Source organism: Myxine glutinosa, chromosome 2, assembly GCF_964187855.1.
Source record: "Myxine glutinosa chromosome 2, kmMyxGlut1.1, whole genome shotgun sequence".
Lineage (NCBI taxonomy): Eukaryota > Metazoa > Chordata > Myxini > Myxiniformes > Myxinidae > Myxine > Myxine glutinosa.
The window spans coordinates 122,405,834-122,430,830 of NC_136262.1; the positions used below are offsets into that span (position 1 = coordinate 122,405,834).

Consider the following 24,997-nt stretch of genomic DNA (forward strand, 5'->3'; position numbering starts at 1 on the left):
AGGAGGGAGGATTTTGGTGAGGAGGGGGGGATTTTGGTGAGAGGAGGAGGGGGGATTTTGGTGAGAGGAGGAGGGGGGGATTTTGGTGAGGAGGAGGAGGGGGGGGGATTTTGGTGAGGAGGAGGAGGGGGGAGGATTTTGGTGAGGAGGAGGAGGAGGGAGGATTTTGGTGAGGAGGAGGGGGGGATTTTGGTGAGAGGAGGAGGGGGGGGATTTTGGTGAGAGGAGGAGGAGGGGGGATTTTGGTGAGAGGAGGAGGGGGGGATTTTGGTGAGGGGAGGAGGAGGGGGGATTTTGGTGAGAGGAGGAGGAGGGGAGATTTTGGTGAGAGGAGGAGGAGGGGGGATTTTGGTGAGAGAAGGAGGAGGGGGGATTTTGGTGAGAGGAGGAGGGGGAGATTTTGGTGAGAGGAGGAGGGGGGAGGATTTTGGTGAGAGGAGGAGGGGGGAGGATTTTGGTGAGAGGAGGAGGGGGGGTTTGGTGAGAGGAGGAGGGGGGGGGGGTTTGGTGAGAGGAGGAGGGGGGGGGGGGATTTTGGTGAGAGGAGGAGGGGGGAGGATTTTGGTGAGAGGAGGAGGGGGGAGGATTTTGGTGAGGAGGGGGGGGATTTTGGTGAGAGGAGGAGGGGGGGATTTTGGTGAGAGGAGGAGGGGGGATTTTGGTGAGAGGAGGAGGGGGGATTTTGGTGAGAGGAGGAGGGGGGGATTTTGGTGAGGAGGAGGAGGAGGGGGTATTTTGGTGAGGAGGAGGAGGAGGGGGGATTTTGGTGAGAGGAGGAGGGGGGGGGATTTTGGTGAGAGGAGGAGGAGGGGGGATTTTGGTGAGAGGAGGAGGGGGGGATTTTGGTGAGGGGAGGAGGAGGGGGGATTTTGGTGAGAGGAGGAGGAGGGGAGATTTTGGTGAGAGGAGGAGGAGGGGGGATTTTGGTGAGAGAAGGAGGAGGGGGGATTTTGGTGAGAGGAGGAGGGGGAGATTTTGGTGAGAGGAGGAGGAGGGGGGGATTTTGGTGCGAGGAGGAGGAGGGGGGGATTTTGGTGAGAGGAGGAGGAGGGGGGGATTTTGGTGAGAGGTGGAGGAGGGGGGGGATTTTGGTGAGAGGAGGAGGGGAGGATTTTGGTGAGAGGAGGAGGGGGGGATTTTGGTGAGAGGAGGAGGAGGGGGAATTTTGGTGAGAGGAGGAGGAGGGGGGATTTTTGTGAGAGGAGGAGGAGGGGGGGATTTTTGTGAGAGGAGGAGGAGGGGGGATTTTGGTGAGAGGAGGAGGAGGAGGGATTTTGGTGAGAGGAGGAGGAGGGGGGATTTTGGTGAGAGGAGGAGGGGGGGGGGTTTGGTGAGAGGAAGAGGAGGGGGGAGGATTCTGGTGAGAGGAGGAGAGGGGAGGATTTTGGTGAGAGGAAGAGGAGGGGGGAGGATTCTGGTGAGAGGAGGAGGGGGGAGGATTCTGGTGAGAGGAGGAGAGGGGAGGATTTTGGTGAGAGGAGGAGGGGGGATTTTGGTGAGGAAGGGGGTATCTTTGGTGTTGTTCGGCAGCCTACTCCATCAGTTGTGACTCGCATAATGGTAACTCGTCATTCATTCATTCCACTGCTGGTCGCAACATTGCTGTGAGCGCAGTTGTGCCGCAAATGCAGTGGTCCCTGTACATTCCTTTGGGTTAGAACAGGAGATGCTAACTTGTCCGGAGTGCCAGAAATGGCTCGACTACTCTGCGAAAGATGGTGTGGGATCCACCAGCAATGCTAGCGGACAGGCCACTCGGCTTAATATCTATCCAACGGACGGCAGACTTTGTATTGCAATTCCCCATTTGGGAAGCATCAATCCGACAGTTTCTAGTTGGGTCGGGAGTCAAACTTAGGCTAAATTATTTTTTATTTTTTATTTTGTTTGTGTACAGAATCGAGGCTCTCATGTAAGAGCGAACACATTGAACATGAAAACATGCACAGACACATAAAACATACAATGAAGGGAGCGGGAGACAAGAGGGGGAGGGAGAGGGAAGCACACAAGCACAACAACAGTAGAGAAAAGGGACGTCGGTAGATCTGTGGAAGGGGGAGGGATGGGGAGGAGGGAGGGGTACACGGTATAAAGCAAATTAACACTTCTAGGAATTTCAGGAAAGAAGTTGGGGATTGAAAGAGGTAGATCTGGGGTGTTTTAACGGGGGTATAAAAGATCAAGGTTTTGGATGGGGGAAGATAAGAGACGGTGGTGAACAGCCGTTTTAAAGACCTGGAGGGAGGAGTGGGATTGAAGAGAGTGAGGGAGTTTGTTCCAGAGGCGGGAGAAAAGAGGAATGAAGGAGTGAAGGTGAACAGAGTCTTGATTTTGCCAGTTTCACCAGAAGAGGGTTGTTAGCAGATCTTGTGCATCCTGCAGCAAAATTTGGGGGACAGAGCACAGACAGAGCTCGGGGACCAAGGCCGGAGAGGAATCGGTAGAAGGCAGAAAGACCACCAACCACCTGCCTGCGGTGAGAGAGAGAGAAAGTCCCTCGGAGTTAGCTTCATCACGGGAGATTCCTATGATTCTGAAAGGTTTGGTTTCAACAGCGTGAAGACGAGCTCGGTGTGAGGCAGCAGCACCAGCCCAGAGGGGAGAACAGTATTCCATTGAGCTGCGGATGAAAGCTTTGTATGTGGTGAGGAGCTCAGGTGTGCCAAGGAAGGACTTCGCACGATGGAGGATGCCCATTCGGCGACTGGCTTTGGAGGCCAGCTTGGAAATGTGGTTTTCCCAGGAAAGATCATGGCAGATAGTGAGACCCAAAAGCTTGAGTGACGGAACTTATTCGAGAGGGTTGTTGAGAATGTCGATTGGAGGGTTGTCCAGTCGGTCTTTTTGGAGAGACATAGTGAGAGTGTGAGATTTGTCAGGGATGAAAGACATGTTCCACTTGTTTGACCAGTCTGTGATTTTGTCCAGGTCTGCAGAGAGTGAGGAGGCTGCAGACTGCCGATCTGAGGGATGAGGTATGGAGCGGCAGAGAGTGGAGTCATCAGCAAAGAGATAGAGAGGATTTTCCAGAGAGTCGGAGAGATCATTGATGAAGACCAGAAAAAGCACAGGGCCCAGAACACTGCCTTGGGGAACTCCAGCCTGAACAGGAAGGGGAGATGAGAGAAACCTATTCAGGGCCACACGTCGACTACGACTAGAGAGGAAGTCCGCAAGCCATGCGTGGAGATTTCCATGGATACCATAGGAGGAGAGTTTGGTGAGCAGAGCGGGGTGCCAGACCATATCGAAGGCACGAGATATGTCAAGGGAGACGGCTCTAATTTCCTGTTTGGCATTGAGGACCTCCATCCATTGTTGAGACAGCAGAAGCAGCATGTCCAGAGTAGAATGACCTGGTACTGGAGCTTAAAGGTAAGAGTGCTACCTGTGGAGTATCCTCTTGCACTTCATCTTGTTGGTGATGTTCAATCAACAGCCATTCTTGGTCACACAAACACGCCTTCCTGTTTCATAATTCTGACCTTTTGGATTTCCCTGACAGTTTGGTGACCCTTAAATGAAAGAGCCTCGTTTGCAGGAGCCGCCGTTGCCAGACGTAGTGCTCTTTGCGGTGTGAGGGTTTCCAAAAAATATCAGATTTGGATATTTTTTATTTGTTCGTGCACTGCTGTGTCTTAGAGGATGGAGGTCGATTTTAATAAACGTCATTTATCCTGAGACTGGTGTCATGAAATTGCTTCCGGGTGGCTCGGCACAAGTTAAAGTGGTTTATTACAATTTGCAAAATTGTGTTCGTACTGGGACTTTGTTTGAATGTTTGAATATTTGTTTTCACCGGCGATGTTTGTAGGTTTGCAGAACGATCACAAAGTTATTATGGGGGAAATTGAACAAGGTCTACACATTCTGCATTCAAATGACAATCCTGAAACGTACCAAAGAGGACCGCAAGTGTATTCCAACCCCCATACGATGCCAAGACCTTTCGCCAGTGTGGACACTGTGACTGCCGGATCGCCGGCGCACACGGCGGTGAGATTCCACCTTGGAAATTTCAGAATTGGGAAGGAGGGAGAGTTTTGGAGAGGACATAAGGGTGGAGAGTAATGGAAGGTTAGGATTGGTTGAGTGGTTGTTGTTGTTGTTGAAATTGTGATGGATTCCATGACGATTTCAGAACTTCTATTCTGTCCCACATCAGGACAACTTCCCTTCTCTGTGGCAAAACCCAACAGCAGTCTGTATTGTCGTGGATCGGTGTATATCTATATTATATTAGCCGTAGGTGATTCTGTCTGTCTGTCTGTCTGTCTGTCTGTCCGGGGGTGTAGCTTACTCCGTTTTAAGAGTAGCTCCATCCATTCTGGGAGAGGCTTCGTAAACAAATAATAATATACACCATTTTATTAACTCGCATAGCTTTGAGGCCTGTTTAGTTAGGCCCGTGCTGTCTTGCTCTCTCACAGTTTTATTTCAACTCTAATTCGATATATCATTTCATTTTTCACAGTCGCTAACATAGTTTTAGACTCGGTGGAAAAATCACGGGAAGAAAATTTGATGAAAGTTTCCGTTTATAGAACGAAATGAATCCTCAAAGGCTTGTAACATGCCTTTATCTCCAATGTAACTCTCCATCTGATTTCATTTGTATCGATGGTTTTAGACTCGGCAATAATTGGGAACATTCATGCACACACAGGAAAATGCAACAGACGGCAACATGTCGATATATATTAAAAATTCGCTTTTTCTTTTCCGTTAAGATATATTACTTTTCCGTTTGATGACAGTCATCACAAAAACGTCAACAATGATGCCGACATATATTTCTTCGTTCTTATTTCATTCAACATTATTAGCCGGAAGTAAATGTTCACGTGTTCATTTCACGTGTGCAAAAACAAACTCCATTTCACGTGTGCATGGACGTGTCATTCACATGTGTAAAATAAATAAATTAACAGATGGGAAATTGCTGAGAGATATTTCGTTTGGAGCAATTATACACCACCCAAAGGAAAAATTTCACCGAGAAACCGAGCGAATTCACCGAGCGAATGTCATCGAATTTCACCCAGTTTCAGGAAATTACCGAGAGATATTTCTTCGTTTTTATTTTATTAGTTACCAACCGAAAGCACCCGGCGTTGCCTGGGTTCTTTTTTAATTAATTTACTACTATAATTCAGCTTATACTCGCGGCCGTAGAATATTGACTACTATAATTCAGCTCAGCTTTTAATTGCGAAATGGGCCCAGCCCGACCGAGGCGGCCTCGACCAGCCTCGCCACCTAACCTATAACCTTCCCGGGCCCGTCCCGACATTTTTAGTTATTTTTGAATGAATTTACTACTATAATTCAGCTTTTACTCGCGGCTGTAGACTTTTGATGACTGATTCAGCTCAGCTTTTAATTGCGAAATGGGCCAAGCCCGACCGAGGCGGCCTCGACCAGCCTCGCCACCTAACCTATAACCTTCACGGGCCCGTCCCGACATTTTTAGTTCTTTTTGAATGAATTTACTACTATAATTCGGCTTTTACTCGCGGCCGTAGACGATTGACTACTATAATTCAGCTCAGCTTTTAATTGCGAAATGGGCCCAGCCCGGCCGAGGCGGCCTCTACCGGCCTCGCCACCTAGCCTATAACCTTCTCGGGGCCCGTCCCGAGATTTTTTGTTGCAGAGGTTTCCTCTATCTTTCACCATTCAGGAGATTAGATTAGCGCGTGCAGACAAACAAACAAACGAACAAACAAAAACTTTCTTTTACATAGTCACGTGAAAAAGTAAGTACACCCCATGTAAAGTTTTGACTTTTTCAACATATTTCAACATACAACTATTTGATCTTCATTTCAACAATATTGATAGGTAAAGGTGATATAATGTAACAAATATCATGAAACATTTACATTTTGTAGGCCATTGTATAATTTAAATAAACATAAATGCAAATTTCGCATGTGGAAAAAGTAAGTACCTGAGATGTGTCAGATGTGCCTGAGATATTGCCCAGATGAGAAATAAAACAAATAAATAATTAATAATGGAAATAAATAAATAATAATCATAAAAAAATTACATAATGAATCAATTCGCTAATATAACACACAAACCACCACCATTTCATCAGAATCTGTAACTAAATTTTTTTTTTTTTTTTGTCATTGATCGAATAATTAAATAATTAATCGATTAATTGATTAATCAATGAATCAAAAATTGCCTTTGCAGCCAAATCACTTGGTCATTTGCATGTCCAAATATCATCTTCCTAACTCAAAAGGTGCCTGAGATAATGCCTAGAAGAGAAAGAAAACAAATGATTAATAATGAAAATAAATAAAGAATCATTAAAAAATTAAATTATTAATCAATTCGGTCATAGAACACATAAACCACCACCATTTCATCAGAATCTGTAACTTGGAAAAAAAATTTTTTTTAGTCATCAATCGAACAATTAAATAATTAATCGATTAATTGATTAATTAGTAAATCAAAAATAGCCTTTGCAGCAAAATCACCTGGTCATTGGCATGTCCAAATATCAGCTTCCTCACTCAAAAGGTGCCTGAGTTAATGGTCAGAAGAGAAAGGAAATTTAATGAAATAAGTACTTAATTAATCGCTAATAATTAAATAACTCCTCAATTAATTGATTAATCAAAAAACCAAAAATAATGTTTTTGACAAAGGACTTGCTCACTATTGTGCCAAAATTTCAGCTTCCTAGCTCAAAGGATGGCTGAGATATAGCCCGGACAAACAAGAAAGCAAGAAAACAAACAAACAACCAGAGTGAAAACGGAGTACTCCCTTTCAGCGTGCGTCATTGCCGAGCCCCCTTCGGTGCCCGGCAGTGACGATATGCAGCGCCTGGAGATGGCATTGGAAAGGTACGGTGTACAAAAACGAGATGTGTGTGTGGGTGTGCACGCACATGCATTCACACGTCATCAGAAGTAAATACATTGTGTGGATGACATCATTTGTGCATCTGATAAATTGGTAGTAACCATTTTGTGAAACTGAATGTGTAGGTGCAGCATCTAACTCAATATGTCGAAATGTCACACACGTCCATGCCCGTGGGATTCCCACGGGTGACCCCACTAGTATATATATATATATATACTAGTTTGGCTTGGCTCAGCTCGCTATGCACGCCTCACCACGCGTCATTGCAGAGGAATGGGCTTATTTTAGCTGAGGATAATGACTGTACCTGAGTTGCTGTGTTGTCATGAGTTACACCAATCATAATACAAACAATTATTTTTCACAAATTTATTTGTAGTGTTTGTGATATTACATTTTTATAAGCAATTTAGGTTGAAGATTAAGGTTGAAAAAATATATAAAATTGAAAAAAGAACACCCAAGCACATACATACGGGAGGGGTAGGTGCAGACTGGAAGTTTGGGACGATTACACCTCACCACCATATAATTCAAAACACCTCACCACCAAGTGATTCAAAACACCTCACCACCACGTAAATTCAAAACACCTCACCACCACGAAATAAAAAACACCTCACCACCACGTGATTCAAAACGCCTCACCACCACGTGATTCAAAACGCCTCACCACCACGAAATAAAAAACACCTCACCACCACGTGATTCAAAATGCCTCACCACCACGTGATTCAAAACGCCTCACCACCACGTGATTCAAAACCTCTCACCACCACGTGATTCAAAACGCCTCACCACCACGTGATTCAAAACGCCTCACCACCACGTGATTCAAAACGCCTCACCACCACGTGATTCAAAACGCCTCACCACCACGTGATTCAAAACGCCTCACCACCACGTGATTCAAAACGCCTCACCACCACGTGATTCAAAACGCCTCACCACCACGTGATTCAAAACGCCTCACCACCACGTGATTCAAAACGCCTCACCACCACGTGATTCAAAACGCCTCACCACCACGTGATTCAAAACGCCTCACCACCACGTGATTCAAAACGCCTCACCACCACGTGATTCAAAACGCCTCACCACCACGTGATTCAAAACGCCTCACCACCACGTGATTCAAAACGCCTCACCACCACGTGATTCAAAACGCCTCACCACCACGTGATTCAAAACGCCTCACCACCACGTGATTCAAAACGCCTCACCACCACGTGATTCAAAACGCCTCACCACCACGTGATTCAAAACATTTCACAACCATGGAAAAAGTTTGATGGAGACCAAGTAGTTCAGTGACAACACAGACACTGCCCAGAAATGTAGATATATAGATAGATGACTGACTGTACCCAAGTTTTTTTTTTGTCATGGTTTACACCAATCGTAATACAATTATTTTGCACAAATGTATTTGGAATATACTTGTTATTACATTTTATAAACAATTGAGGTTGAAAATTTCAGTTAACCATTTTTTTTTTTATTTCAAAAAAAATTAAATAAAAATACACGTAGGACAAACACACGGGAGAGATAGGTGCATACCACAAGTTTGGTACGATTTCACAAAAGTTTGAGGGAGTAGTTCAGTGACAAGACAGACTGCACAGATACATATATATATATATATATATATATATATATATATATATTGTCGCGATCCCGTCTGTGGAATGTATCCCAGCACGGAATACGGACGTAAATGTCCGGGCTTCAAGTAATCCACGTAGGGAACCAAAAGAGACGCAATAAACACAATTGTGTTTTAATCGGCCTTCTAGGGGTAAAGCACGATTATTTATTGGCTCGATCACAAAAACCATGAAAGGTAACAAAAGGTAATATGCTGCACAAGCCGGCAGGAACTGTCGGCCACAGACGCTCCAACTGGACGCAGGTAAGATCCTCGCGGCTCCAATCGACGAGCTCCGGGACTCGAAGGATACCAGGATGGAATACCACACAAGGCCGCCAGGAACGGTCGGCCAGGAGCTCCAACACGAAGCAGGCAATATAGGACTCACAGTTCCAATCTACGATCTCCGGGAATCACTCGTTCTCTTCCGGAATCACTCACTCGTACAATCCATAACTATAAACGATCAGCACCACTCGCTGTCGTGAGGCGTAACGAAAGTTCCCTCGCCTCGAGGCCTCGAACCTCCGAGCTGCGTCCGTCTCATGAGATGGCGGCCGCGCTCTCTGACCCTCCACCAATCACGTCCCGACTCGCCTCCCAATCGCGTGAGGCTCCAACGAGGTTACGTCAGTGGTGGGCGGGGCACTCATTTGGGTGAGAACAAAGGTGGTTTCACCGGGGGTTTCTCACAATATATATATATATATATATATATATATATATATATATATATATATATACGTACACACACACACACACACACAAGACAAGTCAGACACTGCACAGATATATCTATCTATAATTCCAGTAATCTCTGTCTGTACGTTTGTACGTTTGTCTGTGACCGCTGTTTCTCGACAACCACGGGTCCGATATACTTTTAACTTGCCAGGTATATTGCTGGGGACCCGAGGATGTCCTTTTCAAGGTTTCATATTAATCGGACAATTACTTACCGAGCTATGTCCAAAAAACGATTCAACCAATCAGAGAGCAGCGAACGATCGCGTGTGCCGAACGTGGCGGGCACACTCTGCCTCGGATGGCACATTTGAGAGCGTATTCATTTATTTCACGTTTGCAAACTATGTTGGCGTTAAACTATGTTTTACAACTAATAAAAACGAATTTGCGATTCATTCGCTTTCCTGCGCGTTTGTGCACGCGATGGCGATTTCTTTACCAAACTCCGGAAGCCGTTCGCTTTGGACCAAACCATTGCATGTAAATAGAGGGGGGGGATTGTCACCACTCGCAAGCCGTTCGCTTTGGACCAAACCATTTCATGTAAATAGAGGGGGGGGATATAATTTTAGATATAGATATAGTACGGGCAATGCCCTAGTATATATAATTAAGGATTTACGGTTGGGAGTGTAAAAATATTTCCTAATGAGTTCGCCAACCTCGATAAATCGAACAAATAAAAATATTCCTTTCCTCGTCCCATTATTGTGGTGCCATTACCACTACCATCATGGCTTACCATTGGTCGGTTAACCCTTAGATTTGATTGGCTGCTGTGCATGAGATTCTGAAAACGCTGCTTTGTGATTGGTCATCTTAGATAGCCCACCCCCTCATTAGCATTTAAATGGGATGGAAATCAAGGAGTTTTCTTCTTTCCTGAGGAAAGTGAACAGATGCACGTGTCACGTGTTGGTGATTGAAATGTCGAGGGAAACAAAAATGATATTTGTTTAATTATAAGAGGTTGGAGAACTGTGTGTTTTCATGTTTGTGTTCACGTTTTTTTGTTTTTTCTGGCCTTATCGACGTTCACAGAATTATTTGAATACATTTTTAAACTTGTTTTTGTGTTTTGATGGAACGATTGCTCCGATTTCATCATTACTTCTCGTTGAGACTTGCCAAAGACACCTTGTGCATGACACATGCATGTTTGGTTTTGTTTATTTTTTATTTTATTTTCTTCCATCAGGGGTTGAAACCAGGAGATGGGATTGTCGGTTTCGGATCCGTTACATTGGAGAATTTTCAAGGCCTACAGAATATTTCCTTTGTCGTGCAGCATAGTGAAGGGGTACGTACCTAGATACTTGTAACCTTTACAGACGTTTTATGTTATTTTGTTGTAACAACTGCACGTGGTAATATTCTCAGTCATTTACATAATTCTCATGATTAGTTCAAACTTTGTGCTTTTTGACGTTTCAAAAGCATGCGCCATGTTTTTGTTTTTTTTGTTTTTTTTGCGATAAACACTTGAAGGTCGTCCTTCGCACACACTGTGGGGTATTTCATGTCTCAACAGAACAGCTGATGATGTAATTCTTTAATAAATGCTTCAGCTCTGAAAATAAGTACGGTAAATAAAAATGAAAAAAACATTTCACTCGTTCCCTTTCATAGTAACTAGAACATTTGTCCTCGTGATTTTTCTTTCCTTTAAAAGGTTGATGGCCTTGCACATTGACTCAACATGTGCATTTGCTCGAGGCGTACCAATACTTTGGTCCATGAAGGTTTACTTTGGATACCATGTGTTGTGGAGGGTTGGGAGGGGGGGGGGGGGGGTAAGGAGGCATTTTTATAACTGATTAATCACTTCTCCTCCACGGGCCCGATGCATTATACAAGAAAAATAAAATTCCTGATTGAATCAACCTTTTAAAATTCCTGAGGAACAAAAAAACAAGTTAAAGAAAGCAGCAATGTACTTGCAACTGTTGTTTTGTAATCTTTTTTTATCTGTTGCTGAACTTCTGATCTTGTTTTGCGTGAAATTTAGAAAGGAGTAAATGTGAGAGTGCTGAGGGATGAAAATTTATTGGGACTCACTGTTGTGCCTCAGAAGTGGAATGGCAGAGGATTGCTTGGGTACGTATTCTCACCAACGTCAGAAAAGATCTCCATTTGAGCATTACAGATTTGTTGAACAACATTACGTTTAGCAACAAGGTGCTAGAATTATTGATTGTTATCGATTGCATGGGGGGATGGTGGGGCGCCTTTTGGCGGTGCTGGCGGGCTGCTTTTTACTTGTTTTTGTCATGGCTCGGGCACTTTTTCACTGGGATTTTTCATGGCTCGGGCACCTTTTTTACTTGTTTTTGTCATGGCTTGGGGTGCTTTTTACTGGGCTTTTTCATGACTCGGGCACCTTTTTTGGTTCACGAGTTATCAAACACAGTGACCACTATATTCGTCGTGTGTGTGTGTGTGTGTGTGTGTGTGTGTGTGTGTGTGTGTGTGTGTGTGTGTGTGTGTGTGTGTGTGTGTGTGTGTGTGTGTGTGTGTGTGTGTGTGTGTGTGTGTGTGTGTGTGTGTGTGTGTGTGTGTGTGTGTGTGTGTGTGTGTGTGTGTCCGCAGCATAGCTACCCAATGATATTGTTACGGATCTCTCCGTCGGCCTTCTTCCCCTTATCAAGGGGGATCAACCCCCTTGTCTTTGACTGACCGACGTGAGTCCTGAAGTTGCACAGCTGAAGTTGCACAGCACAGTTGCACAGCACAGAGGCAGGTGCACAACATCGTTCCTAACCGCGGACAGATGTTAATTGCCGAGCGGTCTAGCAATCGTGGCACGAACCATTAGCAGAGACTAACCTGATCCTGAACGTTGGCCAAAATCGCGCCACAGGTTTTCAATGAGGGAAATCACAAAAACGACGGATGTGAAGAAGAAGAAGAAGGCAAAAGTAGGAAATACCAATATAATTTATTACTACTATTTACAATTCAAAAGAAACCAAGGAGGAGGAAGAATAATAAAATAAATACAGAAGGATGGAAGAACCAGAAGACACAGTGCAAATATTTAGCTTACCTATAAACAGTCTTCCATAAACCCAGGGATGAGACAAAAGACAGACTACAAGCACACTTACACGGGGGGATGATGACAGGAATGGTAGGAGGTGGATGGCTGGAGGGAGAGGATGGTTCAGCTGGAACCGGAGCACGGTCAGGCTGGGAGTGAGCAGCCGCCGCCCTTCCTCGATCGGCGCGTTCAGCAGCCGCCGTTCCTTCGCGGCCACGGTCGAAACTGCCGTCAAAGCCCCGAAGCTGCGGTCGTTCAAAGCTGCGATGGTTCCCAAAGCTGCGTGGTGGATTCAAAGCTCCGTTGGTTCAAGCTGCTGTCTCTGCCGCATCTGATGTGGGGGCGCTGCATGACGGGTTCTCTCTCTGACGCATCTCTCCATGTAATCCTTCCCCACACCCTTTTATAAGGCACGTCGCGATCAAGCCGCGCCACGCCCGTGATGGTGTCTCACCAGCCCTGATTGGCTGGTGGGGGCTCGCTGGGCTCCACCTTCTCATGACGAGTGGAGGGCAACGCCCTTCTTCCCCGAGACGGAGCACATGGCCAATGGCGGCAAATGCTGAAAACCGCCCGATGCAGTTGGCAACGGAGGCTTTGGGAATGGGGGCTTTGGGAATGGAAGGGAGCTACCTTATGTCATCTGGTGCAATGCAGTGTCAACTAGTGGGAACAGAGCCTTCAACTACATAGAATAAGGAGATAACTACTTAAGAGGGTATATGATTGGCTACGTGTATGTATATGGAGTAACTAGGAGGAGACCTTTGACCTTTTTTTTTTTTTTTTTTTTTTTTTTGTATACAAGATCGAGGCTCGTGAAAGAGCGAACATTAATCACACAGAAAGACAAACAGACACACAAAACAAATAACATCGGGAGCGGTAGACAAGAGGTAGACAACATACAGGTTGCTTCTGACAAACCAGATGTGATCTGCTTAACAGAAACTTTCCTCCTTCATGATGTCTCTGATGCCTTGGTATCTCTCCCAGGTTACTCCCTCCTCCGGTATGATAGACCTGAGCCTCGTCCTGGAGGTGGGGTTGCTATCTTTATAAAAAACTCTCTTCCTCACTCGCCCTCCACTGCCCTCTCTCCACCTCACCCCCAGGAATACCTTTGGCTACGGCTTCCCCTTCGCTCCCACCTTTTGTTCATATGTGTGTTGTACCGTCCACCAATCAGCGATGACTCCATCTACATCTCACTGTCTGATAATATGGACCAACTTCTATCTACCCATCCCAACTCTCTCTTCCTCATATGTGGTGATTTCAATTGTCACCATTCCAGTTGGCTGGGTGTGGGTACCTCTCTCACCAGCCATGGCTCTTCAGCAAAGGACTTCTGCGACTCACTGGGACTGACACAATCTGTCAATTTCCCGACCCGGATCTCAGTCAACGGAGCATCTTCTCTTCTGGATTTGGTTATGACAAACTTCCCTGAAAATGTCTGCTGCTCTTGTTCTGCTCCAATCGGCTCATCTGATCATGTGCTTGTCAAAGTGGACATCTCTCTGACCATTCTCAGAGAGCCTCCTCAGCGTCGACGAGTCTGGCATTTCACTCAGGCCAACTGGCACGGTCTTCAAGCAGCCATCAATCATCTGGACTGGTCTCCCATCTCTACCGCCTCTGACATCAACTCATCCTGGGAATTCTTTCAAAGTAAATTGCTCTCTCTCATGCACAGATTTATACCATCTCGTCTTCAGTTGTCATACCCTTCCTCCCGTCCATGGTACACGGAATCTTGTGGTGAGGCTGTTGCCCTGAAACAACTTGCTTTCGTCTCCTGGAAAGCAAATCCAACGGAAGGAAATCTCATTTCCTTTCACAAAGCCCGAAACAATTGTGTGTCCACCCTCAGGAGAGCCAGGAAACAATATCTCACCATTCTCAAGACCGAACTCTCTTATCTGTCTCCCTCTTCCAAATCCTGGTGGCGTCTGGTCAAATCTGTTTCTGGTGTTTGTTCCCCCTCCATCATCCCCTCCCTCACCTCAAACGGCTTAACGGCTGACTCCGCACGTGAAAAAGCTGAATGCCTCAACTCTGTGTTTGCCTCTAAATCTTGTGTCCCAAACCCATCCCTCTCTGTACCCACCGTACCCAGTTGTACCAAGCTGCTCCTGGACTCTGTGTCCTTTCCTCCTGACAAGGTGGAAAAGTTTCTGTCAACCCTCGACTCTGATTCTGCAACTGGTCCTGACGGCATCAGCCCACGGGTCCTAAAATCATGTTCTTCTGCTCTTTCACTCCCTCTTTCTGTTCTCTTCACCCTCTCTTTTGCTCAAGGTCATCTGCCATCTGCTTGGAAATCAGCCAACATCACCGCTTTGCACAAAAAAGGTGCAAAAACAGATCCCAGCAACTACAGACCAATCAGCCTTCTCCCAATTATCAGCAAAGTCATGGAATCCATCATTGCTTCAGATATTAAATCTTTCCTCTTCTCCAATGGCTTGATCTCTAATCATCAATTTGGTTTCAGACCTGGTCACTCTACTCTGGACATGCTGCTTCTGCTTTCTCAACAATGGATGGAGGTCCTCAACGCCAAACAGGAAATTAGAGCTGTCTCCCTTGACATTTCACGTGCCTTCGATACGGTCTGGCACCCTGCTCTGCTCTCCAAACTCTCCTCCTTTGGTATCCATGGAAATCTCCACGCATGGCTGGCGGACTTCCTCTCTGGTCGTAGTCAACGTGTGGCCCTGAATGGGTTTCTCTCATCTCCTCTTCCTGTTCAGGCTGGAGTTCCCCAAGGTAGTGTTCTGGGCCCTGTGCTTTTTCTGGTCTTCATCAATGATCTCTCTGACTCTCTTGAAAATCCTCTCTATCTCTTTGCTGACGACTCTACTCTCTGTCGCTCCATTCCTCATCCCTCAGATCGGCAGTCTGCAGCCTCCTCACTCTCTGCAGACCTGGACAAAATCACAGACTGGTCAAACAAGTGGAACAAGTCTTTCAATCCTGACAAATCTCACACTCTTACAATGTCTCTCCGAAAGGACCGACTGGACAACCCTCCCATCTACTTTCTCAACAATCCTCTCCAAGAAGTTCTGTCGCTCAAGCTTTTGGGTCTCACTATCTGCCATGATCTTTCTTGGGAAAACCACATTTCCAAGCTGGCCTCCAAAGCCAGTCGCCGACTGGGCATCCTCCGTCGTGCGAAGTCCTTCCTTGGCACACCTGAGCTCCTCACCACATACAAGGCTTTCATCCGCAGCTCAATGGAATACTGTTCCCCCCTCTGGGCTGGTGCTCCTGCCTCACACCTGGCTCGGCTTCACGCTGTTGAATCCAAAGCTTTCAGAATCATTGGAATCTCCCGCGATGAAGCTATCTCTGAGGGCCTTTCACTCACTCACCGCAGGCAGGTAGGTGGTCTTTCTGTCTTCTACCGACTCCTCTCCGGCCTTGCTCCCCCAGCTCTCTCTGTGCTCTGTCCCCCCAATATTCCTTCAGGTCGCACAAGATCTGCCTGCAACCCTCTTATGGTTAAACTGCCAAAGTCTAGGCTCTCTGCTCACCTTCACTCTTTCATTCCCCTTTTCTCCCGCCTCTGGAACAAACTCCCCCACTCCCTTCAATCCCACTCCTCCCTCCAGGTCTTTAAAACAGCTGTTCACCACCATCTCTTATCTTCCCCCATCGAAAACCTTGATCTTTTCTACCCCCGGTAATTCACCCCAGAGTCCTTGCAGTGTTCATATGTTTTAATCCTCTCCCACCTCCCCCCAAGTCCTCCCGATGTCCCTGCTCTCAAATGTTGTGTTTGTGTCCTTCCCCTTCTTCCCCCTCTCTTTTGTGTCCTCCCCCCTCTCTCCCCATCTTGTCTGCCGCTCCCCTTGTTTTTTGTGTTTTGTGTGTCGGTTTGTCTTTTTGTGTGATTAATGTTTGCTCTTTCACGAGCCTCGATCTTGTATACAAAACAAAACAAAACAAAACAAAACAAACAAAAAAAAAAAAAAAAAAAAAAAAAATGGGGAGAGAGGGGGAAGGACACAAACACAACATTTGAGAGCAGGGACCGAGAGACATGGAGACATCGAGAGAACTGTGGGAGGGAGAGGGCTTTGGGGGAGAGGCATGGGAAGGGGGGGGGGGGGGGGTGGGAGAGGTATAAAACATATGGACACTGCCAAGACTTCCAGGAAAGAAGTTGGAATTTCAAACAAGGTGGATCTGGGGTGAATTCGTGGGGGTAGAAAAGATCAAGGTTTTGGATGGGGGAAGATAAGAGATGGTGGTGAACAGCTGTTTTGAAGACCTGGAGGGAGGAGTGTGATTGAAGTGAGTGTGGGAGTTTGTTCCAGAGGCGGGAGAAAAGAGGAATGAAAGAGTGAAGGTGAGCAGAGAGCCGAGATTTCGGCAGTTTAACCATCAGAGGGTGGCTGGCAGATCTTGTGCGACCTGTAGGAATATTTGGGGGACAGAGCACAGAGAGAGCTGGGGGAGCAAGGCCGGAGAGGAGTCGGTAGAAGACAGAAAGACCACCTACCTGCCTGCGGTGAGTGAGTGAAAGGCCCTCAGAGATAGCTTCATCGCGGGAGATTCCAATGATTCTGAAAGCTTTGGATTCAACAGCGTGAAGCCGAGCCAGGTGTGAGGCAGGAGCACCAGCCCATAGGGGAGAACAGTATTCCATTGAGCTGCGGATGAAAGCCTTGTATGTGGTGAGGAGCTCAGGTGTGCCTAGGAAGGACTTCGCACGACGGAGGATGCCCAATCGGCGACTGGCTTTGGAGGCCAGCTTGGAAATGTGGTTTTCCCAAGAAAGATCATGGCAGATGGTGAGACCCAAAAGCTTGAGCGACAGAACTTCTTGGAGAGGATTGTTGAGAAAGTAGATGGGAGGGTTGTCCAGTCGATCTTTTCGGAGAGACATAGTAAGAGTGTGAGATTTGTCAGGATTGAAAGACATGTTCCACATGTTTGACCAGTCTGTGATTTTGTCCAGGTCTTCAGAGAGTGAGGAGGCTGCAGACTGCCGATCTGAGGGAAGAGGAATGGAGCGGCAGAGAGTGGAGTCATCAGCAAAGAGATACAGAGGATTTTCCAGAGAGTCGGAGAGATCATTGATAAAGACCAGAAAAAGCACAGGGCCCAGCACACTGCCTTGGGGAACTCCAGCCTGAACGGGAAGGGGAGATGAGAGAAATCCATTCAGGGCCACACGTTGACTACGACCAGAGAGGAAGTCCGCAAGCCATGCATGGAGATTTCCATGGATACCATAGGAGGAGAGTTTGGTGAGCAGAGCTGGGTGCCAGACCGTATCGAAGGCACGTGATATGTCAAGGGAGACAGCTCTGATTTCCTGTTTGGCATTGAGGACCTCCATCCATTGTTGAGACAGCAGAAGCAGCATGTCCAGAGTAGAGTGACCTGGTCTGAAACCAAATTGATGATCAGAGATCAAGCCATTGGAGAAGAGGAAAGATTTCATATCCGAAGCAATGATGGATTCCATGACTTTGCTGATAATTGGGAGCAGGCTGATTGGTCTGTAGTTGCAAGGATCTGTTTTTGCACCTTTTTTGTGTAAAGCGGTAATGTTTGCTGATTTCCAGGATGCTGGCAGATGACCTTGAACAAAAGATAGGGTGAAAAGAACAGAGAGAGGGTGAGATAGAGCGGCAGAGCAGGATTTTAGGACCCGTGGGTTGATGCCATCTGGTCCAGTTGCAGAATCAGAGTCGAGGTTTGACAAAAACTCCTCCACCTTGTCAGGATAGAAGGTCACAGAGTCCAGGAGCAGTTTGGTTCGACTGGGAAAGGTGGGAACAGAGAGAGATGGGTTTGGGACTAAGGATTTTGAGGCAAACACAGAGTTGAGGCATTCGGCTTTGTCACGTGCGATGTCAACTGTGTGGCCATTTGAGGTAAGGGAGGGGATGGAGGGGGAACAAACACCAGAAACGGATTTGACCAGACGCCACCAGGATTTGGAGGAAGGAGACAGGTTTGAGAGTTCATTCTTGAGTGAGGAGAGATAGTGCTTCCTGGCACTCCTGAGGGTAGACACACACTTGTTCCGAGCTTGGTGGAAGGAACTGAGATTTCCTTCAGTTGGATTAGCCTTCCAAGAGGCAAAGGCAAGTTGTTTCAGGGCAACTGCCTCACCACAAGATTCAGTGTACCATGGACGGGAGGAAGGGTAAGACAACTGAAGGCGAGATGGGATAAATCTGTGCATGAGAGAGATCAGTTTGCTTTGGAAGAATTCCCAGGAAGAATTGATGTCAGAGGCAGTGGAGATGGGAGACCAATCCAGACGATTGATGGCTGCTTGAAGACCGTCCCAGTCGGCCTGAGTGAAATGCCAGACTCGTCGACGCTGAGGAGGCTCTCTGACAATGGCCAGAGAGATGTCCACTTTGACAAGCACATGATCAGAAGAACCGATTGGAGCAGAAGAAGAGCAGCAGACATTAGCAGGGAAGTTAGTCATAGCCAAGTCTAGAAGAGAAGATACTCCATTGGCTGAGATCCGGGTCGGGAAATTGACAGATTGTGTCAATCCCAGTGAGTCACAGAAGTCCTTTGCTGAGGTGCCATGACTGGTGAGAGAGGAACCCACACCCAACCAGGTGGCATGATGACAATTGAAGTCACCACATATGAGGAAGAGAGTTGGGATGATGGGTGATATTTACACACGGAGGGTGATATTTACAACAATTCATTACACTTACAACAATACAAAAAAACACAACAATTCTCAAATCCACAACACTGCACCCTCATCCTCCAGGCACGTACTCGGGCCTATAAAACTTAACTTTAGTGTGGCACGTAGGTGTAGTTCCCTCTACATTTAACCTGACCCTGAGTGTGACAGTTTTAAAATGCAAATAAGTATGTCCCCCTGCTGCATTGCACCCTATCTAACAGATTTACGCCCACAGCTAACCAAATTGCGGAATTGTCTTCAAACTACACATTTACGGTGGGGAGCATTATTTACAATTGACGCTGGTATTTACAAAACTAACCCAGGACCTGTGATTGTTCTTTTGGGGGGGGTGGGGGGAGGGGGACAGCCTGCGCTGCATCGACGCACCATAAAGCACCAAAAACGCACCAAAACACCATAAAGCACCAAAAGCACCAACCAGTGCACAGTCATCACAGTTCATAATAAAGAAAACAAACCCCTGGTGCTGGTCTTCCTCTTCGGCTCCCTCTGCTGGCCAATGTTCTTCCTGATGTTGTCATTCTTATCTTCTTGGTTGCGGCCTATTTGGACATAAAAAGCACAAAACGTGTCCACTTTTTATTTATGGCCCACAGGGGCCGACTAGGGGTGGTTCACCTGTATGGCATAGGTGCCACGTCACCGAGGTCCGCAAGCAAGATCCCGGGCCATCGTGGCCGGTTCCAGCAGAGGGGCCATGCCCCAACCCGTGGGGTCCATGAGTGGTGCTCAGCCACAGACATGTGGTCCATTAGTGGTGCATCGATGCAGGCAGCTGGTTGCGGGGGTTCTAGCACACAATGGCGGACTCCCGCACGCTCCCCTCGGTGCCTAGAGAGCACAGTTCTCGGGTGGGAGACGGGGGAACAGAAGACAGGTGAGCGAGGGGTAAGGTCACAAGGGTACACATCAAAACAGGCAATGCAGAACGAGGTGCGTACGGAGAGCGAAGTGAGAAAGCTCGTCCCTACCGTACGCCCCCCACATGTGACCTACACTACCCTTGCCCTTACCCCATATGTACACAAAAAAAATCTACACATTTACAAATTCGTCGCTACCGTCACGTCTTCCCCATACCTCCCCGATACCAAATTCGTCCCCACAATCCCTCTAACCAAAATTTGCCATCCCCAATTCATCATCAGTCCTCATAAGGAGGGAGAGATGGAACAACAAGCACAATGTCACACCCACGTCATGATGCGTCTCACATTCCAAACATTTGCACAGAAAAATAACAAAACATGGCATGGTGTGGAGTTACGTCATCGCCTCAGGTGAGTGTATGTAGATGGTGCGAGGAGATTCTTAATCCTAACTATCCTCTAAATGACTTTAATACACGTTACACTACCCGGGGTCTTTCCCTGCAAAACCATTGGCCGTCTTACTCTATGCGGTTTTACGAACCAAATTCCCATTGACCAAACTGTGGTGCTTCATCAATTTGGGGCCTCACTCCCCCGATTCAACTCCCTGTGCCTTTGCACAATTTCCGGGCTGAGTCGTGTAGCTCTCCCAGCAGGTCTACCCACCTACACACCACCACTGTAGTTGCCTCCGAGCTTACCTGCTCCTTATCCTAACCTATCTACCTGGGGAAGGCCCTCTGGCGCTCTCCCCACTCAGTGCCCTCTGGCACTGGGCTACCCGGGTCCGTCCTCCGGATCCTCGGGCCCCATCCACAACTCTACCGGCTCCCAGAGCCCACCTGCGGCCTCACCTGGCCGACATCCTAACAGTGGCGGAGTGCCCATTTAACTACACACACTAACAGGCCACACGCCCAGCCATTTCCACGACACTAATGCACCCATCCAAACACCATTCTTCCACCACGCACCACAGATGCCAATATCCAACCACAATTTACCTACTCCCTCTACCTGCCTCTTAAACTATCCTCCCCAGGTATTCGTGATGGGGTCCATCCTCCCCATCCACTGCCTTCGCACCATCCACTCCACTCCACAGTTTCCACCATACTCACTCCATACCATCCATTCCATACTCCATATATTCCATACTCCATGTATTCCATACAACCATTCTCCATACACCTGTATTTGCACACCTGTGCCATCACTCCTACACCTGGTGCTTCCTGCACCCTCCTTCCTCCCTGGACCATTTGGTCAACACAATCACTATTACTCACTCATACACTGCTCCATACACTTTCGATCCTCAAACACACGGCATCATCTGATCTGCCTGGTGCCCTGCTAAAACTCGCGCTTCCCCGTCTTCCCTTTAAACTATTGCGCTCCCTCGTTATTATAATCCAGCTACCCTCTCTATGTCCCCACTACCTGTCCAATGTCGCTACTTAAACTTACCGTTACCTATGGTGATTTCTAGGTCCCTATACATTTATCCTAACCCTCCCGGGCTAGTTTTCACTGCCATACCCCATAAAACTATTGCTCCTTTGCCCCGTGTTGTGAGGGATGGCAGAGTTGCCATCCCACCACATCGGGCATCTTCTACTACCAATTTTGCTCATCCAATTGCAACCAATCAAAAATTTCCCAATCACTGCCAATCCTTCTACCAATCATCAATCTGCCAATCAAATTTTTGCCAATCATCAAATTTTGCTTTTCAAATTCACTACTGCTATCACCCTCACACGTCTACTCACTTGAGCCTCTCGGTGCGCCAATTCATTTCCAAAGCTCGGCTTCGCAAAGCCGAGCAATGAATGCGGGTTGTTCGTCTCCCGCGGTTGGATCCGTCCGGCACTCGGTTCAGGGAAGGTTTACTCGGGCCGAGATTCCACGCACCATCTCGGCACGGAGCCGTCCGATGGCCTGATCTCGCCCTGCCGGGACGTCTCAACCACAAGGGGTCACCGTGCCGACTCTTCCTTGAACCGGGCCGCCCGCTCCGCTTAGTGGAGCACGGACACGACCGTTCGGAGCGAGGCCCGGCGTGGATCTCGTACGGCGGTTCCTTTGAAACCGCCGCAGTTACGATCGCCGCTGGTTCCCGTGGCGCACAACGCCCGGCACGAACCGAGGGCTCGCTTCGGCTACAAGTCGATCTAACCGCTAACCCGGTTAACGTCGATGCTTCACCTGCAGATTCACACGCATACGTGACCCCTTTCACACTCACCGAGCTCGGCGCTCCAACGCTGCCCGTACACCCCGCGTACTTTGTCACAGCACTCGTTCTTGTTCCGCTCACAGACTTTGTCACACACCTGACCACCGCACACCTTTGCACACACTCGTCGTTCACACACCTCACCAACACACCTCTTTGCGCCCACTCCTCGGTCACATCCCCGGTGACAACCACGGGTGTGCACTCACTTGCACACCCAATCACGTGCTTTACTACTACCTCGAGTGTGCATTCCCACACGCGCTCGACCATTCCAGGTGTGCATCCTTCCATTCCAGGTGTACATCCTCTCTCACCTGCTACAACCAACTCGTGCTCCGTGTCACTCTCACTGCTTTCACCACCACACTCGGTCGCGCATTCACCCTTACTCTTGACAGCGCACTCTGTAAGCATGCACTCCTCTGTTACACACCTTTCTCGCACATCTTGCGCACACTCTCCCGTTACACCCTCCGTAACACTCCCAATCCCGCGCTTCCATGTGCCCCCCCCGCACACTCGCTACGACCAACTCACTCTCGACAGCACACTCACTCCTCGGCGCGCACTTTTTCCTCACACACCCCATAGTTGGACATCCTCGCACACCTCCTTTATCCATGCACTCCGGACCAGTCATACACCTCACCATTGGTCCCTCACGAACACCCGGGTCTACACCAACCCCCAAGCCGACTGAATCTCCCCTCACACCATATACATTTCTGAGTATATCGCCACTCACCTTGGCACCTTGTCCCCGTTCCTCCTCCGCCACCTGCAAACTCTTTATTTGGTTAGCAAGCACACAATCACGATTTGAGCACAGACCTTGCACATACTCCATCACTTCCTCCTTTACCTCCTTCTTAGTGTCCCTCCGTCTCTTCTTAATTTCACTCACCCCCTCTTCCACTTCCTCTAATTTCTCCTTTACCTCCTTCATTTCCCGATGCGCCCCCTCGATCTCTTCCTCTAATGCCACCTTGACCGTTTCTATATGCGTCCTCACCTCCCGGTCCTTCATCTCCACTGTCTGTCACCTCGTCCAAACGCTTTGTCAACCCCTCACGTACCATCTGACATTCCCTCTTTGTCGCTATAAGTTCCTCTTTTATTTCTTTCTGCGTCGCCTTTAACCCCCCGATCACAGCCGTATTCTTTTTTACCTGTTCCTTCAACTCCCTTTGTCCCACTGTCAGCTGCCCCACCCCCTGCGTCAACTCCCTCTATGCCCCCTTGTAACTTTGCCATCCCCTTTCTCACCTCTTTCTCCATACGCTCCTCACCTCGCTTTACCTCCTCGCGTACCCTCGAGACATCCTCGCCCACACCTCGTCTGATCTCCTCCCCCATTTCTCCCATCTCTTTGGTAGATGCCGCCCTCATCTGTTCCAATTCATTACTTTGAGCATCCAATTTAGTTTCTAACCCGATTTTCACCTGCTCTATCTGATCTCCCATCTGCTGAATTTCCCGGGCGGATTGCTCCCCTATTTCCCGCAATTTGTCTTCCATCCTGTCTTCTAGCCCCGTTAACCCATTCCTCACCCCTTTTATCCCGTTGTCTAACCCCTCAAATTTATTGTCCAACCCCTTAAATTTATTGTCTAAACCCTCAAATTTATTGTTCAACCCTTTAAAATTATTGTCTAACCCCTCAAATTTATTGTTCATATTGTTTAACCCGTCTCTTAATTGCTCACTGGTACCCCGCGCTTCGTCCCTCATTGCTCCCAATTGCTCACTGGTACTCCGCGCTTCATCCCTCATTGCTCCCAATTGCTCACTGGTACCCCACGCTTCGTCCCTCATTGCTCCCAATTGCTCACTGGTACTCCGCGCTTCGTCCCTCATTGCTCCCAATTGCTCACTGGTACCCCGCGCTTCGTCCCTCATTGCTCCCAATTGGCCTCCCAACCCCCTGTTCTCTTCCATGAAGGCCTGCATTTGCAGCATGAATAGGCCCCAGTCCATTGGCGGCGCTGCTACGGTCACGGGCGCGGCGACATTTGGTGCCGCTGCAACCACGTGCGCGAGGGCGCCATCTCGTGTACCTGAAACCCCCTCAACCACATCCTCATTTCTGTCCTCCTCCATTTCCTCCCTCTGGTCCTGGGTTACCCCTAACCCCTCTTCTAATCCCCCACCGGCATCCGATCGCCTTGACCATCCATGGCACGATTTTAAATTTAGGATGTTATAAAATAAAATTTTGGGCCACTCAAAATTTTGAGCGCGCTATTCGCGCTTCAGGTCCGAATCTCGCTCCCAACACCAATTTGTTGCGGATCTCTCCGTCGGCCTTCTTCCCCTTATCAAGGGGGGATCAACCCCCTTGTCTTTGACTGACCGACGTGAGTCCTGAAGTTGCACAGCTACCCCCGAAGAGGCAGGTGCACAACCTCGTTCGTAACCGCGGACAGATGTTAATTGCCGAGCGGTCTAGCAACCGCGGCACGAACCATTAGCAGAGACGAACCCGATCCTGAACGTTGGCCAAAATCACGCCACAGGTTTTCAATGAGGGAAATCACAAAAACGACGGATGTGAAGAAGAAGAAGAAGAAGGCAAAAGTAGGAAACACCAATATAATTTATTACGACTATTTACAATTCAAAAGAAACCAAGGAGGAGGAAGAATAATAAAATAAATACAGAAGGATGGAAGAACCAGAAGACACAGTGCAAATATTTAGCTTACCTATAAACAGTCTTACTTAAACCCAGGGACGAGACAAAAGACAGACTACAAGCACACTTACACGGGGGATGATGACAGGAATGGCAGGAGGTGGATGGCTGGAGGGAGAGGAAGGTTCAGCT

At 47.8% G+C, this 24,997-nt stretch overlaps 1 protein-coding gene across 5 annotated transcripts in view; it reads left to right on the forward strand.

The window, feature by feature from the left end:
• Window positions 1-24,997, forward strand: part of PSMD9 (proteasome 26S subunit, non-ATPase 9) — a 43,693-nt gene that overhangs the window by 15,959 nt on the left and 2,737 nt on the right. For 3 of the 5 annotated variants that reach the window (XM_078771611.1, XM_078771608.1, XM_078771610.1), the window contains 3 exons: window positions 3,818-3,999; window positions 10,497-10,598; window positions 11,307-11,395. In XM_078771611.1, coding sequence (XP_078627737.1) covers window positions 3,818-3,999; window positions 10,497-10,598; window positions 11,307-11,395 — 373 coding nt within the window. The remainder of the gene's footprint in view (window positions 1-3,817; window positions 4,000-10,496; window positions 10,599-11,306; window positions 11,396-24,997) is intronic. The other 2 variants (XM_078771609.1, XM_078771612.1) reach the window with 1 other exon arrangement.